Below are 25,259 nucleotides of genomic sequence, written 5' to 3'. Positions count from 1 at the left end.
GAGCTGGGGGACGGCCTGTCCTCTTGTGTCATTATTGACAGAACTAGAGGGAATGGTTTCAAGCTGCAGCAGAGGAGATTCAGGCTGGACATTAGGAAATATTACTTCTCAGAAAGGGTGGCCAAGCACTGGAATGGACTGCCCAGGGAGCTGGTGGAGTCACCGACGCTGGGGGTGTTCAAGGAACGACTGAATGTTGTGTTGAGGGACGTGGTTTAGTGAAAGCCATTAGTAGTAGGAGAACTGTGCTAACACTCATGATTCAAATTACGCAGAAGTTCTCGGTGAGAACTGTACCTAACATTTCTCCTTCTTCAAGCAAACAGGCCCAACACGTGGTCGTAAAAATGCTTTCATCAGAAAGAAGCAGAGATGGCATGGCAGGACAGATGTACTCAGTGTGCACGTTTGAAGCCATTCGAGATCCTAGTCATTCTTGCTGTAGGACCCCTGACTTCTGTTAAAAGCTGAACGGAATACCCATTTTCCATCAGCTACCACCATCCCAAACAGCCAGCCTTCTTGCAGCCACCTGGCCCAAACATCCCTTTGGCTCTACACTTGATTCCTGCAAGAGAGATGGGAGCTCGGCACGCACACCATCCTTCCAACACCCCAGCCCAGCAGCAAGGGATCACAGCACTGGCACAGCTGAAACAAAAAGGGTGCGCGAGTTTCCTGGTAGCACTCAGTGTGAACAAATCTACCACTGAGCAACACCGTGAGCCCCCACTCACCTCAGCACAGGTCAACCTGTAACCCCAGCCTTCCCCTATCCACGTGCACACGCACACCTGTGTGCCACCCTGCCTGCTTTGCACACCCTCATGCACGCACCGCATCTTCTGCCCTCCTTTGCATTCACAGACGTGTGCAAACCATCCCTGGGAACACGGACGTGCCTACACCTACCACAAACATCCCTTTGTCTGCACCTGTGTGCAGCCCAACTCCTCAGCACACGCACTCGTTTGTGCCACCCTGTCCACGCACTCACCACGTGCCCTCCAGCATCACTGCTGCCTCGCTACAAGAAAGTCATTGAGGCACTGGAACTTGTCCATGGAAGTCTGTTTCTCCAGCAGCTCCCATTCATCATCAGCTCCCATTCTGAACTCCACTGTGCAAAACAGCAAAACTTCTCCTGCAAATGGCTGCAGTCACCAAAGCTCAGCCCACTGTCCAGGTACTAGCCTTCTCCCTTCTGTTTTCCACATTAGCCCATCTTTTTGCTCCCCAAAATGGAACTGCACTTCAACAGCCAAAACACAAACTAATACATCACTTTGCACTGCTCCTTCCCGCACCCCCAAGTAAATGGTTACCTGACATCCCCTACAGCACAGCACCTGCTCAGAAGTAACATTCAAACTCTATTCTTTCCTACTTCTTAATAGAGGACGGGAAAAACTCACTTCTGCATGGCGGTAAGGACAGTCTGTCCCCATCACATCCCTCTGTCTGCTAAAGGTGCAACTGGATCTCTTGCGGCCTGCTGGCTGCTGCTCACAAACGCAGGGAACTGCACCACACTGATTCTAAAGAGAGAAAGGAAGAAACGGGGGTGGGAAGGGGCACCCATGGTTTGCAGAGATGCTCCAGATTGTGCCGGAGATGGAATATCAGAGTGCTGGGACATTGTTTATCACTAAGGAAAACACTTGGAAGCATATTCAGTCTGCATAAGCTGTAATTCCTGGGCACAGTTAGCTTGCCTATGGCTCAGCTGGAGGAGGCGGGTGCTCTCAGACACCTGCTCAGGGGGTTCAGCTGAGACACTTGCACAATGCTGGGATCATTCTGATGGAAGCTATGTCTTCAGACACCGTGGTTCAATCCATCCAGAATTATCATGCAGAGCCTTAGCTCTTGAACAGCACTTCTTCCCCACCCTTCACTACTCCAAGCAGCTCCAACAAACTTCTCAGAAGAAACACAGGGCAGCAGAGACCTGGCAGACCATAACCAAGTGCAGCCTGCACTTGGGAGGGCAGTGCCCACTCCTTGCTTACGCCCTGCTCCAGCAGGTTAAGGAGTCTGAGCCTCACTGTCCTTTTACAGCTGAAGACTTTCAGCACCTCATGCCAACATTTCTCACTAAGATACACCCAAGGCATTGAATTCTCTTCTCACTACCTCCTCCCAGTCCTCCCCTAGGAACAGAAACCACTAAGATTCTACAGCAAACGCATCTACACTGCAAGAGCACACTGAACCACCTGCAACAGTGAAACACGGTTTTCTAGAGTGGCTTTGAAAACACACCTTTCGACAGCTGTCTCCCTGTAGCCAAAAGGAAACTGAGCAGGAAAAGAAGAGTCCAGCCTGAAACACGCCCGTGCTACTAGCCCAGGTTTTTCACGGTGAATGCAGAATCCATCCTGTTCTTGAGGTAACAAATGACCAGTGGGTCTCCCCTTGCTCCACCCCTTCTCCTTAAAAGAGAGAAAAAGAAAGAGAAAACAAGCAGAAGAAACCCAGGCGTACCTTTCCACACACAGAGCAGAAATTGGAACAGCAGCTGTCTCCTTCCTGAGACATGGTGGGGAGCATCCCAGAGGAAGCCCAGGTTCTTTGCTTCTCTCCACAGGGACTTCAAGCACTCCTGGCAAGAGCTGGTTTTGTTCCTTCTTCAGCTGCTTCCATCACCAAAATCTCCTTTTGAAAAGGAACCCTAAAGAAAGAATCAGCAAATGAAAAATAATGAGCAATAACCACTTTCCCAGCTTTCTTCTGACACGCAATTTAGACTCTCGACTAGGGCAAGGTCTTAAAATCAGCTGCTTACAAGAGCTGTCCCCACATATATCCAGCTTCTGCACAGCTGCCATTATTTCGGACAGCGAGTGTAATCGCAGAATCATAGAACGGCCCGGGTTGGAGGGGACCTCAAGGATCATGAAGATCAATCACCTCCCTGTCCCTGCTGGCCATCCCCTCTTCTGATGCAGCCCAGGGTACCATTTGCTCTCTGAGCTGCAAGAGCACGCTGATGGCTCACGTTCTCTTCTTCATCCACCAGGACCCCCAGGTCCTTCTCTGCGGGGCTTCTCTTAAGGACCGCTCCTCCCAGTCTGTAGGAATGCCTGGGATTCCTCCAGCCCAAGTGCAAAACCTTGCACTTTGCTGTGTTGAACCTCATTAGATTCACCTAGGCCAACCTCTCGGGCGAGGTCCCTCTGAATGGCATCCCTTCCTTCCGCTGTGTCAGACGCACCCTCAGCAAACAGCAGAGGGTGCACTCGATTGCATCATTGGTGTCCCTGATAACGATGTAAAAAAGCACTGGTCCCAAGACAGACTCCTGGATGACACCACTTGGTATCGGCCTCCACCTGGACACAGAACCATGAATCACCACCCTCTGTCTGTGGCCTTTCAACCAATACCTTCTCCACCAGGTGGTCCACCTGTCAAATCCACGTCCCTCCAATTTAGAGAGAAGGATGTGGTGGAGGGCCATGTCAAAGATCTTGCTCAAGTCCAGGTCAATGACATCTGTTTCCTTCCTTTTGTCCACAAATGCCGCCACTCCATCACAGAAGGCCGCCAGACTGGTTAGGCATGGCCTTCCCCTGGGAAAGCCATGCTGGCTCTATTTGATCACATGCTCATTCCTGATGTGATCAAGCATGTCTTTCAGGTGGATCTGTTCCTCACCATCTTCATAGCAGTTATACATTTGAATCAAATCATTGGTGTTGCTCTCACGAAGAAAACCTCTTTGTCTTCTACTCCTGCTGCAGCTGCAATGGCTGCACCAGCATGACGCACGTGTTGGACAAACCTCCAGCTCTGGCCTAGCCATGCACAGCAGCAGTCCGTCCCCCTCCCAGCTCACTCACCACTGTGCTGCTGTGCCACAAACTCGGTGCAGCAGCGAGAGCAGGCAGCACCCATCACCCTCCTCCAACTCTCACTGCCAGCTGGGATGAGGACTGACACAGCGTGCACACCCCAGCCTGGCTTTTCTGCTGAGACACCTCCCAGCAACCACCCAGCACCAAACCCAGCTCACCTCTTAGTTCTGCTCAGCCTAAGCTGCGCCCAGCTCACGTGCACACCGCAGCAGTGCTTCTGACAGGCTCTCACAGGGTGGTCTTTAGCAAGGGGGTCCAAAGCTCTGTCTCCACGTGCAGCACGCTCAGGAGAGCAACAGCTCTGCTCACCAGCTGTGGGACAAATGATCCCACACCAGCAATGACTGCAACCTTAAGCAAAGGGAGAGGCCGCCTCCTAGATCCAAATTTTAAGAAACCAACACCCAAGAGGTGTCACCTGAAGTCAAATATCAGAGAAATTAAGATGACTCTTCTGCATCCAGCTTGGATCACTCCCTCACTCAGGCACACCACGATCAGATCAAGGACATGCTGCCTCTGGGCTGCCTTCAGCTTAGAGACCATAAGGGTTTGGGCTTCCAAACACTCAGCAAGCGTTTGGATGAGCCAGCTTCCTGCTGGGGAGCCCCCTGCATCACTGCTGCCCGACACAAAAGCTGCCTCCTTGGTTCCCAGCCTTACCTTCTCATGCCGTTCATCCTGCTCTGCAGCTCCTGCTCTGAATAGTCTTCTTATGTTCCCACGGGGCAGGTAGAAAATGAAGACATGGCCCCTGCCACCAAGGTCAGCTCTGCAGCACACATGACCTCAGGAGCACTTGGCTACTCATGCAAACTGCGTAGTGCAAGGAAGATTGTTGCCTGTTGCACTTCTTCTTCTCCTGGCTCAGAAAGTAGCTTTCCTACCTAGTAAATGGGAAAAGAATAGTAATAATTAAAAAAAAGAAAACAAAAGCCTGACACAAAGCAGACGTGATTGTTACTGTGGAATTCAGGAGGGCGTGGGATTTGCCCTCTATATGAAGAAGCTGACTGCTAAGGACTAAGAACAGCCATGATCACATGGAGAACTTGCAGGTCAAATTAATGGCTGAACCAATCGTGGGCTTCTGGAGGTGAGGGTCTGCTCCAGGCCGCCCGGTGAAGGGAGCCTGTTGATGGGCCCTGCTTACTGCAGCTACCAGAAGCACCGCGCTTACAACTCACCAACCAAGAGCCAGGCCTTGACAACTAGGCTGATCTGAGTACGTGGGAGGGAGCCAGACAGGGGACCACAAGTGTCCATTTCCACTGCAGCTCCCTGTAGAGAACAGCACCAATCAGCAGGCCTGAACAAACTTATTCACAGGCTTTGCACTGAGTCTTTTCTTCATAGAAAAAGTCACAGCGATTCCTGTTCAAAAAATGGAGGTGTTAATATGTACCAAGAAAGTTCCTGTTCCTATGCCTCATCCTCTCACCCCAACTTTCCTTGCCTCATCCCCAACTCCTGGATGATATCCACAAGGTTAATGGCAGGTCTCAAACCCATAGGACTCCTTTCACAATGTTCCATCAGAAAGGATGTTACACTTGTTCTATACACTCAAGCGGACTGAGCATCCGTATCTCAGTCACTTAAAACACACAGAAGCATCCAAAGCCAGAGCACACACATCCCTTCCTGTGGTACTGGAGCCCACAGCTCTCCTTCACACCTCTGTCGAGTTTCGGTGTTTTACACCCATGCAGCCTCGCTACGGTTCCATGGGTGTCACCCAAGACCTGCAGGACCTCTTTCTCCGCAAACCCCACCTGCAGGCACTAGCTCATGAGGTTCACCACCTGCCCTCCTGCGCAAGAACAAGCATTAAGAACGAGAGCAAAGTGCACCGGATCCAACCTGGCCTGCTCTGACCCTCAGTCCCGCCACGGATGCAGACTCATCCTCAGAGCCAGGCTGGACATCAACACATGCATCATTCTTCAAACACCCCATCCCAGCAGCAAGGGATCAAAGCGCTGGGACAGCAGAAACAAAAATGCTGTGAGAGTTTCCTGTTGGCACTGTACATGAACAAATCTACTGCTGAGCAACAGGATGGGAGACAAACAGCAGAAAACAACCAACCTGCAGAACTAACTCGTTTGGGGTTGGCCCAGATGTTTGCATGCTCCCTTTCCACGGCCCAGGCCAAGCGTGCTGAGCTGCTCCTCATTTGCACAGGGGGAGAACGCTGCAGATGGGATGTGGTGGCTATGCACACCATGCCTTTCTCCTGCTTTTCCTCTCTCCATCTTCCATTAGCAAACAGCATCTCCAAGCTTTCCTTCCTGAAAAAATCACTGGTAAAAAAAAGAACTGGCAAGCTTGCTTTTAAAAATGCCGTGTTTATACAGCTTGATGCTTTAAAGCAGAAGCTCACCTAGCAATGACCTACGTCAGACAAGCCTGCAGAGAAGTTATTTCTCTCTGCCGGCAGGCTTTGCACACATTCGCAAGTGCGACAGTCTGCCCAGATCTCAGCACAACTTTACTAATGGCTGAAATCCAGTTTATGCCCACCGCGTTTTTCTCTCTTCTGAAACACTGTACTGCTGCAAGAAGCAATGATGCAAGTACAGAATCACAGAATTAGAGCTAGAAGGGACCGCTAGAGACCATTCCCCTGCTGGCCATGCTCCTTTAAATGCACCCCAGGATCCCACTGGCCTTCCTGGCCGCCAGGGCACACTGCTGGCTCATGGCTGACCTGTCACCCACCCGGACACCCAGGCCCTACTCTGCAGAGTTCCTCTCCAGCAGGTCACAACCCAGCCTCGACCGATACCTGCAGTTATTCCTTCCCAGCTGGAAGACTCTACACTTGCTCTTGCTAAACCTCATCTGCTTTGTTGTTGGCCCAGCTCTCCAACCTGTCCACGTCTTGCTGAATGGCAGCACGGCCTTCCGGTGTGCCAGCCACTGCTCCCAGCTTTGACTCATTGGCATCCTTACCGAGAGTGGACACTACCCCTCTTCAGGGTCAATGACAAAGGCATTGAACAAGACCAGACCCAGCACCGACCCCCAGAGAGCATTGCCACTCACAGCTCTCCAACCGCACTCTGCACCGCCGATCGCCACCCTCTGAGCTTGGCCAGTCAGCCTGCTCTCAGCCTACCTCACCAGCCACTCATCTGTCCCACACTTTTTCAGCTTTATTACCAGGATGTCATGGGAGACTGCATCAAAAGCATTGCTCAAGTCAAGGTAGACGACTTCCACTGCTCTCCCGCCATCATCCCAGCTGGTGATGCCATCGTAGAAGGCTAACAGGTTGGCCAAGTACAATTTGTCCTTGGTAAATCCATGCTGACTATTCCCGAAGGTCTTCCTCTTCTCCAATTGCTTGGAGATGCCATCCAGAACAAGCTGTTCCAGCACCTTTCTGTGCTTCTTTATGCCACAAAAGCTAGGAAAGAAGAAAATAGTTCCACATTAGGCATACATTTCAAGGAGGCTCCAGACAAGTGGAGACAGGGGAAAGCACTGGCAAGCCAAAGCAGGTCAAAATTTCCCACACTGCGTTAGCTACGGGGACGATAAATCATGCCCCCAAACTGCTTGCACTAGAACACCCAACCTGAAATCATAGAAGCTGCCGAGATACGAGTTTATCACAACCCAGAAGTCCTTTAGATCGTGCACTCCCTGGTGCAGTGACACTGGAGGATCAGAATCCTTGGAGAAAAGAACCGGGCCTGCTCAGCTCCTTCCCACCCTCCCAAGGAAAAGCAAACCAGCCGCACCGCTGCCAGCACAACCCCGCAGCACACAGCAGGGAACACAAACAGCTACCCAGTGCTCCCCTTCACTCCCAGCCTAACTACGAGTCCACCGGAGGATTCGGCGGGAAATCAATACAAAACACATGTGAGTGCACACAGGATTGCATAAAGCCAGGATGGAATTGCACACGCGAGTGTGTGTGCACAGGGCTGCACGAGTGTCTGCGAGCACATCCCCCTACTGTCCACCCTATAGACATATCCCCCCGTATCAGAGAATCATAGAATGGCCTGGGTTGCAAAGGACCGCAGCGATCATCTAGTTTCAACACCCCTGCTGGGTGCTGGGATGCCAACCACCATACCGGGATGCCCACAGCCACATCCAGTCTGGCCCTGAATGCCTCCAGTGATGGGGCATCCACAACTTCCATTCCCCCTTGTCCTATCACTATCCACCCTCATAAACAGCCATTCCCCCTCCTGTTTATGCGCTCCCTTCAAGTACTGAAAGGCCACAATGAGGTCCCCCCGCTGCCTTCTCTTCTCTAGGCTAAACAAGCCCAGATCCCTCAACCTTTCCTCATAGGAGAGCTGCTCCAGCCCTCTGATCATCACAGTGGCTCTCCTCTGGACCAACCCCAACAGCTCCACATCCTTCCCAGGCCTGGACACAGTACTGCAAAGAGGACCTCACAAGAGCTGAGTAGGAGGGGACAATCACCTCCCCCTCCCTGCTGGTCACCCCTTTTTCAGTGCAGCCCGGAACACACGTGGATGTATCTTTTTATATTCCCATCTATGTACATATATAGAGCACACCTACACCCCCACCATCTGCTAGAACTCCATATTCCTCCCCATAGCACCCAACAGCCCCCAGGAGCCCCATATCACCCCAAGGCCCCCACAAACCTCTCTCTCTCTAGACACCACCCCTTCAAGCCCCAGATCTGCCCATATCCTCCAATAGCTCCCCACAACCCCTACACACCCTCAGAACCCCCTTGAGCCCCTAGTCCTCCTATGGCCCACCACAGCCCCATATTCCCCCTAGAGTCCCCCTCAACTCCCTGTAGGTTTTTACAGCCCCTGCACAGCTCCCTACAGTCTTATATGACTACCTAGAGTCCCCCCACAGCCCCCTACTTTCCTACATCCCCCAGTGGCCCCCCCACATCCCTCTACGGCCCCTGAAGAAAAAACAAAACTAGAGCGCTGCAGTTAGAAAGAGACCATTGAAATCAAATGCAAAATTCACAGGCTCACAGGGAAAACTCCAAGAGAAGCAATCTACACAGAGAGATCCTTTCCCAGTGGCATTCCCCCAGTCCCAAAACCCTCTCTGGCCCCCCCACAATCCCATATCGCCCTCTCCCCCCTCTCCCCCAGCCCCATATCCCCCTCTGGCACCTCCACATCCCCATGTTCCCCTATGGCTCCTCCACAGCCCCATATCCCCCTCTGCCCCTCTCCCCCCCACCCATCAGTCCTATATCCCCCTCTGGCCCTTCCCACTCCCATATCCCCCTCTGCCACCCCTCCGAGTGCAATATGCCCCTCTGGCCCCTCCCCCGCTACCTCATATCCCCCTCTGCCCCCCACCCTTCAGTCCCATATCCCCCTCTGGCCCCTCCCAGTCCCATATCCTCTTCTGCCCGCCCCCCCACCAGACCCATATCCCCCTCTGGACCCTCCCCACAGCCCCATATCCCCCCTCTCCCCCCCCCCCCAGTCCCATATCCCCTCTCAGCCCCCTACCCACAGCTCCATATCCCCCCTCTGCCCCCTTCCCAGTCCCATATCCCACTCTGCCCCCTTCCCCCTAGTCCCAAATCCCCCTCTGCTGCCCCCCCGCACCATATCCCCCTCTGCCCACTCCCCAGTTCCATATCCCCGCTCTGACCCCCTCCCCCCACCAGTCCCTTATCTCCCTCTGGACCCTCCCACACAGCCCCATATCCCCCTCTGCCCCCCTCCCCCCCAGTCCCATCCCCCCTTCTGCCCCCCCCAGCCCTTTCCCCGCACCAGTGCCGTTCTCCCCGCACTCCGGCGGAGCTGTTCTCAGCACTCGTTCCGTGGTGCCGGTTTCCGTCCCGATGCAGCTCGCACAGCCCCGGCTGCCGCGCCGGTCCCGTTCGCCCTCGGATCGGACCGGGCTGCGGAGCCGCACTCTGTGTGGAGCCGCCCCTCCAACGGCCGGGACGCAACGCTGGTTCCCGCGCACTGCGGCTCAGCCAATCGGAGCCGGCGGAGCTGCCGCTGCCCAATGGGAGGCCGGGGGAGGGGCGGACACGGGTCAGGAGCTGGGAGCCAGGAATGGCCGCGGGGGGAGGACGGAGGTGTGAGGGAGCAGCATCCAAACAGCAGGAGAAACAGCACTGAACGGCAGCACAAACCACAGACAGGAAGCTCGGGCTGATCAAGAGCAGCACCGGGATGCGAGAGATCGTTTGCTCCCATCCACAATGGCAGCACAGCTCCTGCTGCAGGAGTGCCTTAGGAATCCAACTCCATCCCCACAGAGCAGAGATCAAGCAGGTATGATCGTGGCGTTCCTGAGACCCTATTAGCATCAGCCCCTCCCCCTTGCGCCTGCGTAGTGAGTGGTGGGGGTGGGGGTGGGATGAAGGCTCATCGTCTTCCTCGCCTTCAACTTTTTCACTATTCAGCCGTACAGGAGATGCCCCTAATGGCTACAGCTCCAGGAGACAGCCAGCTGAAGAGATGATCCATTGATGTTATGGAGCCGTTTCTGCTTTCATAACAGCCTTGTTATCACATGAATCACGTGTGTTTTGAACATGACATCTACGGATGCAGATGTAAGTTCCTCTCCAGTGACTGACGTGATTCTGTTCACTCCATGGAAAAGTCAAGGTACGTACATTCTGGAAATCTCAAACCGATGCTGTGAATCAACTTGGCCAGGCGTAAGTTCTTAATGTAATGTAAAAACGTGTTCTGTGCAGTGCGTTAAGCAATTACTTTTTCTAAGGCTATTTAAAGAAGTAGTAAAATAAATAAATAAATGGCTCGGGTGCCAGAGACATCCAAACTCTGAAAATCAAAAGTCACACTGACAGCATCAGAAATTCTTTCAGCTGCAGTTATTCAAGCCTTAACTTTCACCTTGGATTCTACTGAATTCCAGACAAGATCCTAGAGCTCCTGAACTACGGAAAACAACTAGGAAGGAATGCTGGAAATGGGACAAGATGGGATTTAGGTCATGTTATGTTATAGACACGAGTTCTAAAGCAGCATAAAATCCAAAGCAGCAGTGACGGGCCAGGGAAGCACAGAGAGAGGTATGTAGCCAGCAGTGCTCGCTTGGCAGGATTACAGAAGACAGCCGTGGAACCAAATGCTGAGTCCCTATGACACTACCCCTGCCACACAGCTGGAGAATTGCCTGCACTGTGCTGCTTTGCTGAGACTGAGGCTTGACATTTGGTGGGGAGGGGAAAGTGATAACAGTGGCTTTGCCCCCACCCCGTCTGCCAGCTGTTTCTGATGCTCGGAGAAGCAGCAATGGCATGCTCCCAGTGTGATTACTTAATCTTTTCAACATACAGATAAATGGAGTTTCCACACTCTTAAGACTAAGCAATATTTGATGCTTACATGAAGTAACTTGCTAAAGTGTGTCTAAGGAAGAAACTGAAAAGGTATTGATGGTGCGAGATAACTGGAAATAACCTGTTAAGTACAAAACTGTTGGATGCAACAGCAACATTCGCTTTTGTTTCCTGAGGGTGACTAGGAATTAGCACTTACTTAGCCATCAGTGACTGTAACATGGTGTAGAGATCTCAGCCTGGGAGACAGCTCGTTGCACAAATGGCAGATGTTAATGCTCTCATGCCATGCAGCAAGCACAACATTGGTTTTTTGAACTAGGGTTTACAGCACCTTTCTGGGCATGTGATACTCACTACATAAGTGATTGCATCTGTCATGAGCAGCCTGTTTTGTATCTTGTCATGGATAGTTACCTGGTCTATTAGGTAATGATGCACTTGATAAGTACAAAGGTGTTAATGTCTTAATATTCTGTTTCTACTCAGAATACTGACCAAAGGAATAAGTTTGATGTCAGCAGTGGAGAAGCTGTGGAAAAAGCTGGCAAAGTCTTGGAGATGGTGTCTCAGTAAGTATGCTGGAAGTAGGGGGGGAAATAAAGGATGCTTCTTTCTTGCAATTTGCCACCCTCACATCTGGTCATGTTACACAGGATGTTAGTTACACAGGATCACGGAATACCGGCATCTTCACAATCTTGCAGTTCTTAAAACAGAAGTTTCTTGGACAATTTCTGCTCTGAGATAGAAATTCAGAGAAGAGTAACATTTATTTATTTATTTGTTTGTGTGCTTACTTATTAAATGCATGAAATAAATTAGTTGTTTTTCGATTTAAAGCAGTGTTTTTAAATGCATCAATCCGCATGATGAATGCAAAGAATTAGCTGGTCCCTTGCAAACTAAAGCAAGCTTTCTCCAATACTTTGAATACTGATGTATCATCCTTTCTGTGAGTGAAAAGTATTGAGTGTTTATAAGTGTTTGTTCTTAAAGCACAGTTGAGCATATGAGTGTGAGGAGAAAAAAAAACACCATTCCAGTGTGGGTGGTTTAATGTATATTTTAATTAATGAGTGTTTCCTGTATTTCTACTCAGTGGAGAAATGGCAGATGTGGTGTGACAGGAGAAATGTCCTTTACAGGAGAGTTAATAAAAAAAACACCTTGTCTTTTCACTTAGTCCTTTTAAAGAAGGGGAAGGATGACTATACAAGGTTTGATCAGACATAAAAACACTTCAGCATTTAGTTCTGTTATTATCTTCCTTGCTGTATAACGTGGCTCTCGGTGTAAAGGCACAGAAGAAGGTGGTAGTTGTAGATACATCTTGTATTTGTACGCCAGTAAGATTATTAAGTTATTGTTATATTCTTATAAAGTTCCTGATACCTTTCATAGCCTTTGTTAAATTAGGTTGTTCTGCCTCTAGAGCAGCTACGAATTTGAGAAGTGCCTTTGTGAGTCAGGAAAAGATCTGTAGCGTAGTATCCCATTTCCAGTGGGGAAAGAAAAGAACGGTGCAAGCATACATTTTTACTTCTCAAGCACTTCTACTGTCTCCATGGACTTAGCAGTGCATAGCTCTGCCTTATGGAAATGTATGTGATTTAGTGCTTAAAAAGGAAAACATATTTGCCTTAGGAGCCTTCCAATGTAAGATCCATAAGTACACAAGATGTATTATGTATTTTTCCAGGTCTAATGACATGGCTGGTTCACAAGAAGGCAGCAAAGAGAGTGTGCTGAAACCAGCACCTTTCAAAAGAGGCCGAGTGCAGAAACCCAAACCAAACCTAGAAAGAACTGTTGCATGGATAAAAGAGCACGGACATGAAAAAGATCCTGAAGAGGACAAGCAGAAGGATATGCGTTACACCATGTGAATGAAAGCAAGGATTCGTGCCACAAAGATGTAAGCTTCTCAAGCAGCTGCATAGATGTATTTTTGCTGGGCAGTGGTAAGAAAGATTTACCATTTAATCTGTAAGCATAGTATTTGTGTGTCTTATTCCTTCCAGTTAATCTGAACTGTCATAGAGTTTTCTGGTGCTTGTAATTAGATTCTGCTTTCTGTGGAGACAGAGATTATATTTCACTGATGTTTTTGTTGGTGGTGGTGGTGATACCAGATTTGAGAAGAGAAGTGCTGAACAGAAAGGACAATGTTGAAAAAAAAACCATTTCAGATGGAATGTATGCAGAAAAGTAACAAATTTTTATCTTTAAAGTATTCGGGGATTTTAGCTGATGAACAAAAAAAAGAACTTAATTTTTGAGGTGTTTTAATACGAGAACGATTAAAGTAAATATTTTCTCTTCCTTTCATTCCAAAAAAGAGATTGGCCAAAAATGTTTTCCTTACTAGAGTGGAACTTGTCTTCTTTTTAGGGAGTGGCTGATGCTCCCAAGAAAAGCCCACAGAAGCTAAAAGCTGTTGAAAACGAAAAAGGATCTTCAGATGTCTTGAAAGACGCTTCAGATCTCAGTACAGGGTAAGATTATTTTTTAAGCGGAGAGATGGAGTGGAGGATGCGCTCCAGGTTGGACGTGTCTGTGACAAGTTCTCCTTTTGGTAAAGAAAAAGGTTAATGAATAAGAATTTAAGAAATGCTGTAGATCTGTTTTGTAGTTTTAGAAATTAGTAGCTAGATGAAGGATTTGGTTAAATGTTTACATTCCTCTCAAGGTTTGACTAGAAGTTGCAGCTGTTTTGAAACTGCTTCATTTTTTTTTACATTTGCTGACCTGTCTTGAAGGTACAGGTTCTTGATGTTTGATGTGATCTTAGTTGATCTTTTTCATGGCGTCCCTTACTTTGCTCTCGTTCTAGCTACTGCTGAAAACTAAATACAAGCATGTGAAATGTGATTGGAAGAATTCATCTTGTCCCATGCCATCAACTGCCTGTTTGGTTTTTTAGGGAGTCTGGTGCTGAGATCCAAGAAGACAAAACTGTTACTTCATCAGTTCGGTTACTGAGGAGTCGATTCCATAGACCAAAGCCAAATTTCAGAACAACAAGTAGGAAGGAAGAGATGGATATAAATAAAGGTGTATCGCAGGAGGATGCCAACAAGAAGGAAAGTTTGATGCAGAGTAGTCATGAGTCTTGCGTCCCTCCAGATGCAGATGTAAGGCTTGTTTTATTTTTTCATCAGTTGGATTCCAGCTTCTGAGTTTGTGAAACTGATAGAAACACTTGATGATGTAAAGAAAAGATAAATTAATCTTTTTAGAAACAATATATTTTTTTCAAAAGCTGTGATTTTCTGTGTGGGAACTCTTGTACTTCCAGTTGTTTCTGACCTGAGGTGAACTTCATGAAATGACGGTGAAGAAATAAAAGTACTGAAAACATCTACTGAAACCTACATTTCAAGGTGTTTAGTTAAAGAAAGACTTACGAATTTTTCTTGGGAAGCCTGTGAAATGATTAGGGAGCAACTAAAAGGAGATGGTCTTTTTGGACAGGAAGTGCTCTGAGGAGCGATTAGTACTGAGCTTAGTGGACATAAAGCTATCTCCTTTTTGGGTTTAGTACCATGACTTGCTTTTGCTCATATTTGTTTTTCCTATTTTTCAGAAAGCAGAAAAAAAATGTGAAGTCCTGCAATCATTGGAATCCTTAGGAAAGGCAGAGTCAGTTGGCCCACAGGATGTTTCTGAAAGCTCAAGTTTTAAGTCCCCAGACACACTTTCTGGATCAGAGTGTGGCAACATGGAGGCCTGTCTACCTGTAGATAACCTGAATGAGACCTCAAGTACTAATGCTGGGTAAGGGTCTAGCTGCATTTATACCTCGACTAACAAGGAAGGCATTTTAAAGGGAAACTGTTCTGCTGATGGATTTCTAATTGACTAAGAATGTCTAATAAAAATTCTGAATGTTACTACTTGTAGATTTAACGCTAGTTGTATGAAAGCCCTAGTTACTGCTATGCTAAGCATCACATGAATGAATGTTTACTTTAGATTGAGAGAGCAGTTTGTGCTGTAAGGGATCTTAAAGACTATCTCATTTCAACTGTCCTGCCATACCTCCCACTAGATCAGGATGTTCAGATCTGCTAACCAAACTAGCCTTGAACACCTGCCTCTAGGTGTGGGGCACCCATAGCTCTGGGCAACCACCGCTCTTCCAGGCTCCTGTGAAGTCTATCTCTGTGCTTATTATATGCCCACTGTAAATATTGAAATGACTCAATGAGGTTTCCCCCCCAGCCTTCTCTTTTGCAGGCTGAAGGAACTCAGTTCTCTGTCTTTCTGCACAGGGGAGACTCTTGTGGCTCTGATCATTCTTGTGGTACTTCTCTGCACTTTCAGTAATAGATCTACATATTTCTTGTGCTGAGGACCCCACAGCTGGATGCAGTACTCTCCATGGGGTCTCCTGAAAGCTGAGTAGGTGGGGAGAAACACCTTCCCCACCCTGTTGGCTTCTTTTGGTTGCAGACCAGAATATGACTGCCTCTGGGCTGCAAGTGCATGTTGCCAGCTCGTATCCAGCTTTTCATCTCTTAAGCCCTTATCCACTGTGCTGCTCTCATTCAGGTCACCCTCCCAGTCTTTACAAGTGTTGGGCATTACCCCAACCTTTCTGCAGGATGCCGTGCTGCACTTTGTTGAGCTTCACGAGATGCACATGGGCTGACTTCTTGTGGGTTGTCTGAATGGCATCCCTTCCTTCTCTTGTTTCAACTTCACCACTCAGTTTGATATCATCCATAGACTTGCAGAGGATACACGCAACACCACTGTCTCATTACTGAAGCTTTTAAATGGTATTACTCTCAGTATGGACTCCTGAGAGATGCTGTTTGCTACTGCTTTGCATTTGGACACTGAGCTGCTAACTGCAATTCTTTAGATACATCTATTCAGCCACTTCCAAATCCATCTAGTAATCTGCTCATTACATCCGTATCTCTCCAATTTAGAAGCAAGAGTGTTGTGGGGGATCCCTCCCCACACTGTGTTCCTTGATTTATTTTGCCCAATGGAAAGGTAGTGACTATAGCATACTTCCCTGACACCGATTAGGTGCACCAAAACAATTTATTAAATGTATTCTGAACAAGATTTTGCACATATATCTATATCTATACAAGTTTGTGTAGCCAGTGGGATACAGTGCATATTGCTAATGTTAGGTTCAGCTTTGTATTCTTACATCAATGACTAAACAGTCCAGCCATAAAAAATGACAGGAACATGGCTTTTTGGAAAAGACAAGAAAAAATTTCTTGTTACTGAATGCACGAGGAAACACCTTAGTAATCCATCAGGGTGTTTTGGGGAATTGCTGCTGTTCATTTAGAGAGCTAAGATTATTCATATGTCTAATTCTGAATATTTCACTTTAGGCAGCAGAAGAGGAGGACCCACAGAACCCAAATGATGATGCTTCCTCTGCTTCTGGATCAAATTCTGGCCCTGATTTTAACTATATCTTAAACATGTCTCTGTGGTCTCTCACAAAAGAGGAAGTGGAAGAGCTCATTAAGCACAGAGTTTCAAAGGTTGGTACACTGTGAGAGGCTTCTTTTGAAATGATTTAATAATTACGGATGTGCCCAATTGTGAATGTTCAGTTCAGATAGTATTTACTAAGTTACTTGTAACTTATGATTCAGCCAACTCATAACGTAAAAACTTATATTTTATATGCTACTTTCACATTTTAGGAGAGAGAACTAAATGACCTTAAAAGGAAATCTGCTTCAGATCTCTGGAAAGAAGACTTAGCAGCTTTTGTTGAAGAGCTTGAAGTATGTTTTACAAATCTTTCTAAAAAATATATATTAAAAATAAGCAAAAACAAAACAAAACAAAAAAAACAAAACAAAACAAAAAGCAGATTGCTCTCCAAATGTAGGGGCAAGTGGGAAATCTGATTTGTTCTCAGGGATTCTTTCTTGTATTTGTACAGTACAGTGCTTTTCCCAAGTCTGTGAAAGAAAAACTACCAGGAACAAATTTGTTTTCAAATGTCAAAAAAACTGGGAGTAGTAACTAGCAATTCTAAGTGAGGAAGCATTATCAAATGTAAAGCCACAAATTTGGGAACAAAGCATGTAGAGCAGAAGTGCTAGACAAAAGGCTTTTACCTTGCCTCATTAGTATCTCTGGCAAAAAGGTAAAGGCGTATTGATGGGTAACTTGCTGAGCCTCAACCTTCAGTGTTTCCTGAAAATGGCTGATGTAATCTTTTGAAGTAACACAGGATAATACAAATAAGATGTTTATTTCTCTGCATGTTCATGGTGCAGATGCAATTGGAAGTATTCTGTGCTGAAACCTCAACTTCTGTAATAAAAAACTGGAAAGGACTGGAAAATGTGCCTTAAAAAACTTAATCTAAAAGCTCACTGCTTGCTTTAAAAACCGAAGGACTGAAAAGTTATATCAGTACCTAGCGATACACGTGAGGAAGAGAAACTTGATGAAAGAAAGATATTCGAAAGTCTCCAAAAGATTTCATTTGTTTGGGCTTGAAAAAAAGCGTAGTTTTTAACCACATGAAGTAGGGAAGAATTTACCAAGATTAAGTGATTGATTTTCCATTAGTAAAATGTGCGCTATAATTCAGCTGACAATTAAGGGCAATCCTCTACTCCATGTTAATAAAGACTGAAAAAGTACCATGTTTTGCCTTTACTGAAAATGAACATGTTTCCCACTCGCCCCTGGTTTTTTGTTAGAAAGTAGAAGCACAGGAAAGAGATGACATTCTGACAGGCATGATTGGCAAGCCAATAAAAGGTGAATTTGGTAAACCCAAGATGAAGAAGCTACAGTTGGAAGAGACCATGCCATCACCATTTCGTAGAAGAATAGTTCCACAGATTACATCTGCCTTGAAAGCTGACGCCGGTTGGAAACTGCTGAAAAGGCAAAAGGTAAACCAGTAACCTTACCTGCCCCAATTCTCTGAATAATGGAAAACTGATCTTGTCCTGTCCTGAAAAGCTCCAGTAACCTTTTAAAAGCAATAATTTGACTGCTCAGGAGCTATAACTTCAAATTAGAGACTTCTCTACTTTTCTGTCTTAGAGCGAATTTGTTTGGCAGCAGCAGCTGGTTAACCTCTATATGAAATTTTCATCACGTTCTTAATTTTTCCTTTAGGGAGTAAAACAAAACTTATAATGTTTAAAGAAAACATTTCAGGATAAACTATGCTAAGATTATGCAACATAAACAATTAGAAAAGGCAGAAGTTGTGCTTTTTTTTTCCCCTGACTGTTAGAGATGCTTTAACTTGTTACAGGTACTAGAGTAAGAAGAGCGCCATCACCTACAAAATCCAGTGCAAAACAAGTGAAGAAACGAAACCCCTGGTCAGATGATGAATCCAAGTCTGAAAGAGATTTAGAAGAGAGTGAGCCTGTGATTATTCCAAGAGACTCGCTGCTTAGGAGAGCTGCAGGTACTCCAGCTTTTGTGAAACGTGTACTGAGGCAGAAAGTTTAAACTGCTAACCTGTGTTTTCCTTGGACTGCAGCGCTCCTTAAGGACATTATCTGCTGCAGATAACTTGCGTTTTATTCTCTTCACTGTGATGTTTGTGAAAAAGCCCTTAATGACAAGACCAAGAGTTGCTGTGAAAGATTGTGTAACTTGATCCAGAAATCTTTCACCTTATCCAAAATACTAGAGTAGAAATTACTAAAAAAAGAAGAGAAGAGGTTTTTGCTCATATCCAAACTGAACCTCCTCTGGTGCATCTTGAAGCCATTCCCTTTCATCCAGTCTCTAGTTACCTAGGAGAGGAGGCCAACCCCCACCTCGCCACAACCTCCTTTCACGCAGTTGTAAAGAGTGATCAGATCACCCATGAGCCTCCTCTTCTGCAGACTGAACAATCCCAGTTCTCTCAACCATAAGATGTGTGCCCCAGTCTCCTCACAGCTTTGTTGTCCTTCTCTGGACATGCTTCAGGGCCTGGATTCCTTCATGTAGTGAAAGACCCAAAACTGAACATGGTGTTCAAGATGCGATCTGGCCAGAGCTGAGTACAGAGGGACAGGGAGATCACCTCCCTGCTCCTGCTGGTCGCACTACTTCTGATGTTTGGTAGCAGTTTAAATGATGTGCCTCTATTCTTCTAGACTCAAACAAGACTTTTTTTTTTTTTCCCTCAAATTCTTTTGTAATCTGAGGCAGGCCCTGCTGAGTGACTTCCCCTTGCATTTATTTATGTGGTAACATAACTATACTGAAGTATGTAAAAATGTATTTTTCTTTTAGCTGTGAGGCCCAAGTATACATTTGACTTCTCAAAAGAAGAAGACGATGCCGATGATGCTGATGATACCAACAATAACAATGATTTAGATGAGCTTAAAGTAAAAGCTTCTCCAGGTATAAATGACAGAGAGGAGGAGTTCATTCCATCAGACAGTAGAAGAATAGTTCCACAGATTACATCTGCCATTAGGAAACTGCTGAAAAGGAAAAAGGTAAACTAACTGTTGCTATAGTGACATTATTTAACTGCTATATTTTTCTGTGCTGATAATGCAAATCCAAAGACTAGATCCCGTTAGACCCCATTAGTACTGAATGTATGTATGATGTTTTTCTAACTTCATGTGTAAAGAAATTAATGCCGGACTTATTTTATATTTGAAAGCCTATTATGACTACTTATTGCTGGAGTGTTTTTGTTGCTTTTTTTTCCCTTCCAATACTATTAAAATTGGCAATGTAATAGTCTACTTTAATTTATTCTCTGCTAAAAATTGTATTGCAGTTTATCACAGTATCACAGTATCACAGTATCGTGCGAGTTGGAAGGGACCTTAGTGATCATCGAGTCCAACTCCTGGGATTCGAGCCCTCTAGTGTAGCAGAGCGGCAGTTCTGCCACTTGCGCCACAGGGGGGATTCGAACCCGGGCCTCCAGTGTTGCAAGCGGCCGTTCTAACAGTGTGCGCCACCGGTTGTTATTTATTTATCATATTTATTGTTGAAATATAAAGGTATAATTTTATTTTGACCAACTTGTTAATATTTTTAGGGTGATGCTGATTCTGTAGCAATAAAACTGGAAATTGATGAAGAATTTGGTGGTGCGCAAGCTGCGGGTGGTGGGGATGACTCGGTGAATACAGCAGCCCCAGCAGATCAAATCGTTAAAGTGAAGAGAGAGAAGAAGGAGCCTGGTGAGATATCCTTACGCAGTCATCATTAAGCTGGAATGAGTACTAATTTGGCATTAATTGTATTTTTCACACATTATGAGAAGGGAAATATACCACAATAAGAATTTCATCTGATTTTCTTCCTTAAAGAGATGTGTAGAAATACTTCAAAACACTTCTGTATTACTTTCAGCATACATGGAAATTAAAAGCAGAGGTATTCAATGCTCAAGTTAAACATGCGGACACGTCTATTATGGTTCTCTAGTTGTAGTAACTTACTGAAATTTCTGTTGAGTATTCTGCTTCTCTTGAGATGGGGATCTTCTGCTTTCTACATATGGTTTTGAGGGGGAGGGATCTAAATCGTTGAATATGTGAGCAGAAAAAAAATAGATTATTTTTTACATAATTAGATGGTGTACAAATGAAAATATATGACGTGTATGTTCTCTGCCACTGAAGGACCAAGCCCCGAACTTCAGTCTCAGTGTACAGTACAGCTTGCAGAACTTGAATAAACAAACTTATTTTCCGATTTACATATTCAGTCATGGTGACTTTTAGAAAGTATGCACACTGTGGTGTGGCAAACTAACCAATGTCTATGTTAACTTTTTTCCTATTAATAGGAATTTATTATTACTGTTTGAGAAATACGGTGATAATTGGGGGAGAGTCATGACAGGCAGTAACAAAACAGAAAGCTAAAGGAATAAAGAGAAGATCTGAGTATGAATAGATAACCCCCATAAATAGAGAAGCACCCTGAGTACGGTTATGACCACCCTCATTAGTGTTGAGCCAGAGTCAATTAGTCCAGCTTTAGCTGAGCTTGCCCTGCAATTGTATTGTACCACCTCCAACAGTGTATCCTCTGCTTTGCGTGTTAATGGATTTGTCCAGTAACCTTACCTGCCCCAATTCTCTGAATAATGGAAAACTGATCTTGTCCTGTCCTGAAAAGCTCCAGTAACCTTTTAAAAGCAATAATTTGACTGCTCAGGAGCTATAACTTCAAATTAGAGACTTCTATACTTTTCTGTCTTAGAGCGAATTTGTTTGGCAGCAGCAGCTGGTTAACCTCTATATGAAATTTTCATCACGTTCTTAATTTTTCCTTTAGGGAGTAAAACAAAACTTATAATGTTTAAAGAAAACATTTCAGGATAAACTATGCTAAGATTATGCAACATAAACAATTAGAAAAGGCAGAAGTTGTGCTTTTTTTTTCCCCTGACTGTTAGAGATGCTTTAACTTGTTACAGGTACTAGAGTAAGAAGAGCGCCATCACCTACAAAATCCAGTGCAAAACAAGTGAAGAAACGAAACCCCTGGTCAGATGATGAATCCAAGTCTGAAAGAGATTTAGAAGAGAGTGAGCCTGTGATTATTCCAAGAGACTCGCTGCTTAGGAGAGCTGCAGGTACTCCAGCTTTTGTGAAACGTGTACTGAGGCAGAAAGTTTAAACTGCTAACCTGTGTTTTCCTTGGACTGCAGCGCTCCTTAAGGACATTATCTGCTGCAGATAACTTGCGTTTTATTCTCTTCACTGTGATGTTTGTGAAAAAGCCCTTAATGACAAGACCAAGAGTTGCTGTGAAAGATTGTGTAACTTGATCCAGAAATCTTTCACCTTATCCAAAATACTAGAGTAGAAATTACTAAAAAAAGAAGAGAAGAGGTTTTTGCTCATATCCAAACTGAACCTCCTCTGGTGCATCTTGAAGCCATTCCCTTTCATCCAGTCTCTAGTTACCTGGGAGAGGAGGCCAACCCCCACCTCGCCACAACCTCCTTTCACGCAGTTGTAAAGAGTTGTAAAGAAATATTCCACAATAAGAATTTCATCTGATTTTCTTTCTTAAAGAGATGTGTAGAAATACTTCAAAGCACTTCTGTATTACTTTCAGCATATGTGGAAATTAAAAGCAGAGGTATTCAATGCTCAAGTTAAACATTAGCTGTTTTTACAGAATACGTACGGGGTTTTATGTCATAAATTGAAACTTAATGCAGTAGTCTTAAGAGTAATGATATTGGGATTTATGCAGGGGAAAAGAAATAAGAGGTTCTGTTCCTTAGAGGAACATGGCTTGTATTGTAGGCACATGGTACACACGTAGCCTATCTGTAGTATCAGAAAGGTGTATCTGTGAGATTGATCTTGACTGTAACCGATAAGGATGATTTAAAATACGCAGTGAACAAATCTTATTCTGAACATACTCTGTGGTTATAGATACAACAAAATTGGACAGTGATGAGGAGGATTCTACTCCTGTTTTCTCATCACCTTTCGCCTCAAAGCAAACAGAGAAAATTCTAAGTAAAACAGTAGCTGCTAAAAAAGGTAAGTGTAGGATTACCATGTAAATCAAGTTTTTTCAAGTTCTTCACTTCCATCTTTGCATCATCTCTTCACCATCATCATCTTAAAAGTGGGAAGAGCATTCATTTATTTCAAATTCAGTGGCACTGCAGGAGAGAGTGTGAATTTCTTCCAGCTTCTTAATGATATTAATTTCTTTCTTTCTACCATAATGTCAATACTTACTGTGTATGGAGTTCAGCCTTTTAGTTAAAGCAATGGAAGGGTTTAACCCTCAGGGAATAAATGAGACATGATGTCCTTGTGGTTGAAGATAGTCTTCTATAATGCATCTAACTTACTAACGTTAGAAGTAAAAACAACTGTGCAAAGGAGGAATCCCCAAGAAGTACATTAAGTCCTAAGCAGACCATGTACTTGGCATAGTTGTACTTAACTGGGTTTTTTTGATACACGGAATGGAAAGTTATCTTCACACTTCAGAGGTAGAAGTTTCTTCATTTGTTAGTGAGGCTTTTAGAAGTGACAACTTGCATGTTCTTAAACTGTGGAATTCAGGACAGTTCCAAGAGCGTGTTCATTGGTTGTATTGGTTTCATTAGTCGTGCATGGATATTTGTAGGAATAAGGTGTACCTTGGAGAATATAGGCATAGTCACTGTTATCTGTCTACTTCTACAGAAGAGCTTGGAGCCTCTTTCTGAGTACATTTTAAGGATTATAGCAAATGCTTGCCATAATTAATGCTGCAAATAATGTTTTTTCTACCTAGGTTGAAAAATAGAGTTCTTAGCAGTTAACAGACTTCAAATCTTTGCCTTGCTTCTCCTATTTCTTTCAGATGACTTTGTTTTTTCTTGCTTCTTAATATTCTCTCCTCCAAAAGCTTTTTTTTGCCTTCTTTGACCAACTTACAGCTGAACTTAGTACGTTAACATCACAAAAACATACCTCCAGGAAATCTGCAAGAAAGCAGCCAGTTACTATAATTAATTTACCTTATGAAAAATGAGGAAAAAATTATCTTGTTTTATGAGTTAGGTGCCAGGTATCTGCAGCATCCATCCACCCTCCCCTCTTTGCTTCTACATTTCTAATCTCTGTCTCACTGACATCGTGCTACTCTAATTGAATGTCTGACTGATTTCCAAAAACTTCAAATATTTTTTAATCATCAACAGTAAGGTTTTATAATACAACGAATGTAGATTATTTTTATTATTATTTTAAGTCTCTTATGATAAACATCTGTTTTAAATACAAGAAAGAACTGTGTATATAGTAGTATGGATGCAACTTAGCATTCAACCTCTCTCTCCTTTCCCCTTTTTTGAAGGTGTGGATGCAATTAGTTGTCATTAACAAAACTTTGACACTTCAAAACGCAGCTGTGATGTTTCTGAGTGCTGATAAACCTTTACCCTTACAAAATAGGTATAAACAGGCTCTCATTCAAGGAAGAAGAGTTTACTTTTGTCTCCATGGTAGTCTTAGAGACACAGTTTCCTTTTTGGTTCATGAAAATTCACAGCATTCAACAGTTTTCATCATCTCTCCTTTGCCCAAACTGTACATGATCACCATTTCTTTGACAGTGTAGTGCTAACTTAATAGCTCAGTTATTACTCAGCTGGTATTCTTTTAGTCATGTCCTTAGTTCTGTGTTCATGCAACGTTCCATCCACTCACCCTCTCATGAGTGCCTCACAGGGGAATGTCTATTGTGTAGCTGAAGCAATTACTACAAACAGTCGTATGTGGGGTTTTTTTGTGACTTGAGAGTTTGAATTTTGGAGGACAGGAAGCTGATACTGAAGGACTACTTGTTCTGTCTTGTTACCTGTATGGCTACATTCCTTTCTCAGTCCAGGGACAATAACGGAATAGTTAAGAGTTAAATTTCTTCTCAGACCTTGATCAATTTGATATGAAATTTTCTGATCTCTGGCATCAACTGACTCTGACTTGCTTTATGCTAATATAGTTCTTTTGTCTTCTAATTACGATATCTATAGAGACCTATTTGTTGTTTTCAAATATGGTTCCCAAGTTCCGACCTAAGTATCAGTTCTTCACTCTCAAGATCTATCTAAAAGGCTGCCGGAGCCTCTCCTTGATGCCAAAGAGAGCTTTATTTTTAATATTAGCAGGCCATGATACTTGGACTACTTAGTAGGTATCATCCATCACACAAAGCAGTACACTGATTCTCCAGCAGGGAGCAGTTAAAGGCAACGCTGCCAAAAAGATTCTGGAGACACTCATCTGTCTGAAGACATTCCCTTAGCAGTATCACAGATGAAAGCTTGAGTACTCACCAGTGTTCACATTCCTGCTATGTGGAGCTTTTTACATGCTCCTTATCTTTAAGGTATTCAGGGCTGACAGATTACACAGAGGTCAGTAGCGAAGCAGAGGGTTTTGTTAAAGGCTGGTTTGTCTTCCAACATGTGGAGTGCATTACTAGCGCAACGACACATCATCAGTAGGGTAAAACTAACCTGTCTCACGACGGTCTAAACCCAGCTCACGTTCCCTATTAGTGGTTGAACAATCCAACGCTTGGTGAATTCTGCTTCACAATGATAGGAAGAGCCGACA

General features: G+C 44.9%; 1 protein-coding gene across 1 annotated transcript in view; it reads left to right on the top strand.

The window, feature by feature from the left end:
* LOC140264592 (DNA topoisomerase 2-beta-like) overlaps positions 1-25,043 on the top strand; it is a 156,208-nt gene extending 131,165 nt beyond the window's left edge. The window contains exons 2-6 of the mRNA XM_072360444.1: positions 16,542-16,697; positions 16,863-16,946; positions 17,880-18,077; positions 20,201-20,345; positions 25,030-25,043. Coding sequence (XP_072216545.1) covers positions 16,542-16,697; positions 16,863-16,946; positions 17,880-18,077; positions 20,201-20,345; positions 25,030-25,043 — 597 coding nt within the window. The remainder of the gene's footprint in view (positions 1-16,541; positions 16,698-16,862; positions 16,947-17,879; positions 18,078-20,200; positions 20,346-25,029) is intronic.
* Positions 25,044-25,259: the final 216 nt, after the last annotated feature.

This window comes from Excalfactoria chinensis, chromosome Z, assembly GCF_039878825.1.
Source record: "Excalfactoria chinensis isolate bCotChi1 chromosome Z, bCotChi1.hap2, whole genome shotgun sequence".
In the NCBI taxonomy this organism is placed as follows: Eukaryota; Metazoa; Chordata; class Aves; order Galliformes; family Phasianidae; genus Excalfactoria; species Excalfactoria chinensis.
The sequence above is the reverse complement of the archived record's forward strand: the minus strand, read 5'-3'. Positions and strand labels throughout refer to the sequence as shown.